This window comes from Solanum lycopersicum, chromosome 9 (assembly GCF_036512215.1).
Source record: "Solanum lycopersicum chromosome 9, SLM_r2.1".
Classification (NCBI taxonomy): domain Eukaryota; kingdom Viridiplantae; phylum Streptophyta; class Magnoliopsida; order Solanales; family Solanaceae; genus Solanum; species Solanum lycopersicum.
Window position 1 is genome coordinate 28,047,462 of NC_090808.1, and position 4,015 is coordinate 28,051,476.

Sequence of the window (4,015 nt, forward strand, 5' to 3'; positions counted from 1 at the left end):
TATTGACTCTATCTTTCATTTGAGAAAAAGTTATATAAAGCCTATATGTGGCTTACTTTTATTGTTGTAGGGCTATGCCCAATGTTGTTATTGTCGTTTAGATTAACTGTGCGATCCTATGTGACTATATTATCAGCAGCCGTGGGGGAAAGGCAGTGGCAGACAATCAACATAAGAACTTATCCGTGAAGGTCAAGTTACCGTTCTTAATGGCTCCCTTTGTCTCCGTCACCCAGTCGGCACCCTCTCCATCATTAGACAAATGCAGGGCCATCCACCTCTTGGTGGTCTATCTCAACGATAGCTCACACAAGAATTGTCCATCTCTTACAATTTGCCACCAGTAGTCAAACTCGGGGGTGAGAGGGCTCCTGTTGGCATAAACATCCTCGTTGTACAGATACTGATAGAGGGCTGGCAGGGAGATATCGACTTGTATGTCGCGTACCCTGACGTGCTCCAGTTGGGCTTGTTTGGCGGGGGCAGCCCGCCTATCTAACTGTGATCTAAGAGTATCCACATAAGAAGCATAAAACTCTCAGACTATCTCCTCTCTATAGTGGCCTAAATCACGAGTTGTCAACTTAAGTCGGTGTCTGGTGAGGAGATTGTGGATCTCTAGCATGGTGGGGAGACTTACCGTAAGGACTCGCCTCTCAAGTGTAAGGGTCTGTATAATGACGTCTTTATCATTTAGAAACTTTGCGTCAAAATACACTTGATATTGCCCGTCCACACACCACCGGTTGGGCTAGTCGGCAATCGGGGTGAGAGCACTAGTCGGTGAGCCTGGAGTGGGATCATGACTGTCAGCCTCATCAGACGAGGCAGACTGAGCAGATGTGGCGGGTGTAGGGACTTCTGTGGACCCGGAGGCTTTCTCTGACCACGAAACTCCTAAGAAACAAAACGTTCCTTCTTAATGTGTAGCTGACCAAGAATGTGTGTTGGTCAATGTGCGCTCCTCATGAGACTAGGAGGTTGTGACTATGCCGGACGCCACCTTTTAGGGCGTAGCTATGGTTTCCCGTGTAGCTCGTGATGGAGTGGCAGTGCCTGGGGGCACGTACTCGGGATCATGCGCAACATCAGAGCCTATAACCGGTCTGGCAGACGAGGAGACAGACTTTGAACGCCCACGTGCGTAAACTCGATCTTGTTTTGATTCCATTAGAGATAGTACCTATAAAGAATCAATGTTAGTACTAGAAGGAGCAAACAAGACAAGGAAATATGACACAAAATAAATATAAGACCAAACCTGTAATGACATCTCTATAGTAACAGTGAAACACAACGAACCAGGTGAACGATCGTCGTGAGCACGACGCACCGTCATGGGGTCTGTCATGTCTTAATTCAACTATGTTTATGTAGAGATTCCTGAAGGAAAGTCTCTGACAGTTATGACAGCTAAACAGGACCGACCGTCATGACAAAGACGGTCAGTCGTCGATGTCCGTTGTGGGGTACTTAGAAAAAATATGAAGACCTTAGGAGAGGGGTCTATAACCGTCACGACGGTTGTGAAAGACGGATCATCGAGGGTATGAGCAATCCGTCGTAGATGTCCATCATAGGACAGTTAGAAAAAGTGGGAGACCCTTAGGAGAAGGGTCTCTACCAACCATGACGGTTGTGTAGGACGGACCGTCATTGCCTCGACGGTCCGTCATAGATGTCCGTCAGAGGTCACTTAGAAATAGTATGGAGACCCTCAGGAGATGGGTCTCTGACCGTCATATGACGGTTTTGTAGGACGAACTGTCGAGGGTATGGCGGTCCATCGTAGATGTCCGTCAGAGGACACTTAGAAAAAATGGAGACCTTTAGGACAAGGATCTCTAAAAACCATGAAGGTTGTGCAGGACGGACCGTCGAAGGTATGACTGACCATTGTAGATGTCTGTCAGAGGACACTTGGAAAAATTTGGAGACCCTTAGGAATAGGGTCTCTTCCAACCACAACGGTTGTGCAGGACGGACTGTCGTGGGTATGATGGTCCGTCGTAGATGTCCATCATAGAACACTTAGAAAACGTTTGAAACCCTGAGGAGTAGGGTCTTTAACAACAAGAACAGTTGTGTAGGACGGTCTGTCGCATGTGTCCATTGGTAGACACTTTAGAAAAAACGAACTGTTGGGTGTTGGAATAGACCATATGACGGTCCGTCATGGGTGCGATGGTCCGTTATCTGAGTCTCGTTCCATTATTCAGTAATAGAACTAAGGATGCCATATTCATCATCTGTAACTCAAATGTAATACTTAGTGTTAACCTACATGTTTCTAACCCAAATACCTAACAAACTAGCAATGCTAAAGCACCTATTTCTAGACTTTTAACAAGGAAATTTGAGGATTATCAACCTAGGTTAGACTAAATTGGATCAACGAATATGACCCATCAATAAGAAATAGGTTAATACTAATTGAAAAACAGAAATGTAATGTAAATTGGTAGAAATGAGAGACACATACCTGAGAAGAGGAGAAAGACAAGAAACTAAGGAACTTGGTTAGCAAGAACAGAACCACAACTGCAGACTCTGACCAGTAGAGAGTAGATTTTAGGAATTGGGGGATTTGGTGAAGTGATTACTTGATAAAGAAGAGAGGAAGAAAGTTAGAAGTTTGGAAGGGAGGGAAACGAGAGAGAGGGAAGGAAATGGGTGAAATGTAGGGCTGGGGTTTTTAAATGTTAACAATTTTTAAAATACCCCCAACCGGGTCGGGTCAGATACGCTCATTAATAAAGAAACGAGTCCCCAACGACTATCCGTCAAAGATGTGATGGTACGTCATTGGTTCCATCGCGTGTGCCCTAGTTTTAAAAATAAATGAAAGACGTACCTGGCACGACAGATTCATGTGACGGTCCGTCGCATGCGTGATGGTCCATCGCATGCGTGACGGTCCGACAATGTATCCGTTAGTGACTATTGCAAAGTGATTTTCTGCAGAATTTCCTGGCGATGTGTTACCTGCAAATTTGAAACCCATTAGTATAAAATTCTATCATTACTAGAAAGAAAACTATAGGTATTGGGTTTCCTCCAAACCAGCGCCTGATTTAACGTCGCGGCATGACTTCATACACTTGATTACTCAAACTTCATCAAGATGGTATTCCTCGATCACTTCATTTGTCGATTCAGCATGCCCAAAATAGATTTTTATTCGTTTTCCATTCACCTTTAACTTCACACTCTCCTTAGTTTCCAACTCAACTTCTCCATGAGGGAATAGTTGAGTAACCAAGTAAGGGTCAGTCCATTTGGACTTGAGATTTCCACGAAACAAGCTTAACCTAGAATTAAACAAAAGCACCAAATCCCCAACCATAAACTCTCATTTTTCAACTTTTAGGTCATGGTACTTATTCATCTTTTCTGTGTAGAGGGATGAGCTTTCATAAGCTTTCAAGCAAAATTCATCGAGTTCATTCAACCCTGTTAACCGTTGTTCTGCAGCTTTATTCCAATCCATTTTCAACTTCTTCATAACCCATATGTCTTTAGGCTCTAATTCAACTGGAAGATGACAAGCTTTCCCATATACAAGTTGGTATGGGGACATACCTTTAGGAGTTTTATAAGCTGTCCGGTAGGCCCAAAGAGCATCATCAAGTCTCCTTGACAAATCCGTTCAACTAGAATTGACTGTTTTTTAAAATATCTATTTGATCTCCCTATTTGACACTTCAACTTGCCCACTGGTTTGATGATGGTAAGGAGTGGCCACATTATGGCAAACCCCATAATTCTCCAACAATCCCTTGAACAATTTGTTGCAAAAGTGGGAGCCCCTATCACTAATAATTGCCCTTGGGGTGCCAAAATGAGAGAATATATTCTTTTTTAAGAACGCAGTGACACTCTTCCCTTCATTGTTTGGGAGGGCGATAACTTCTACACATTTCGATACATAATCAACCGCTACTAAAATATACTTCATTCCATAAGAACTTACAAAAGGACCCATAAAGTCAATACCCCAAACATCAAATAACCA

General features: G+C 43.5%; 1 protein-coding gene across 1 annotated transcript; it reads right to left on the reverse strand.

Annotated features, from left to right (window-relative positions):
• Window positions 1-3,109: 3,109 nt before the first annotated feature.
• On the reverse strand, window positions 3,110-3,580 carry LOC138338454 (uncharacterized). Its single transcript, XM_069289417.1, has 2 exons — window positions 3,381-3,580; window positions 3,110-3,311 (listed from the first exon to the last, which is right to left on the reverse strand). The coding sequence occupies exons 1-2, from the start codon at window positions 3,578-3,580 to the stop codon at window positions 3,110-3,112; spliced, it is 402 nt and encodes a 133-aa protein (XP_069145518.1).
• Between the last annotated feature and the right edge of the window lie 435 nt (window positions 3,581-4,015).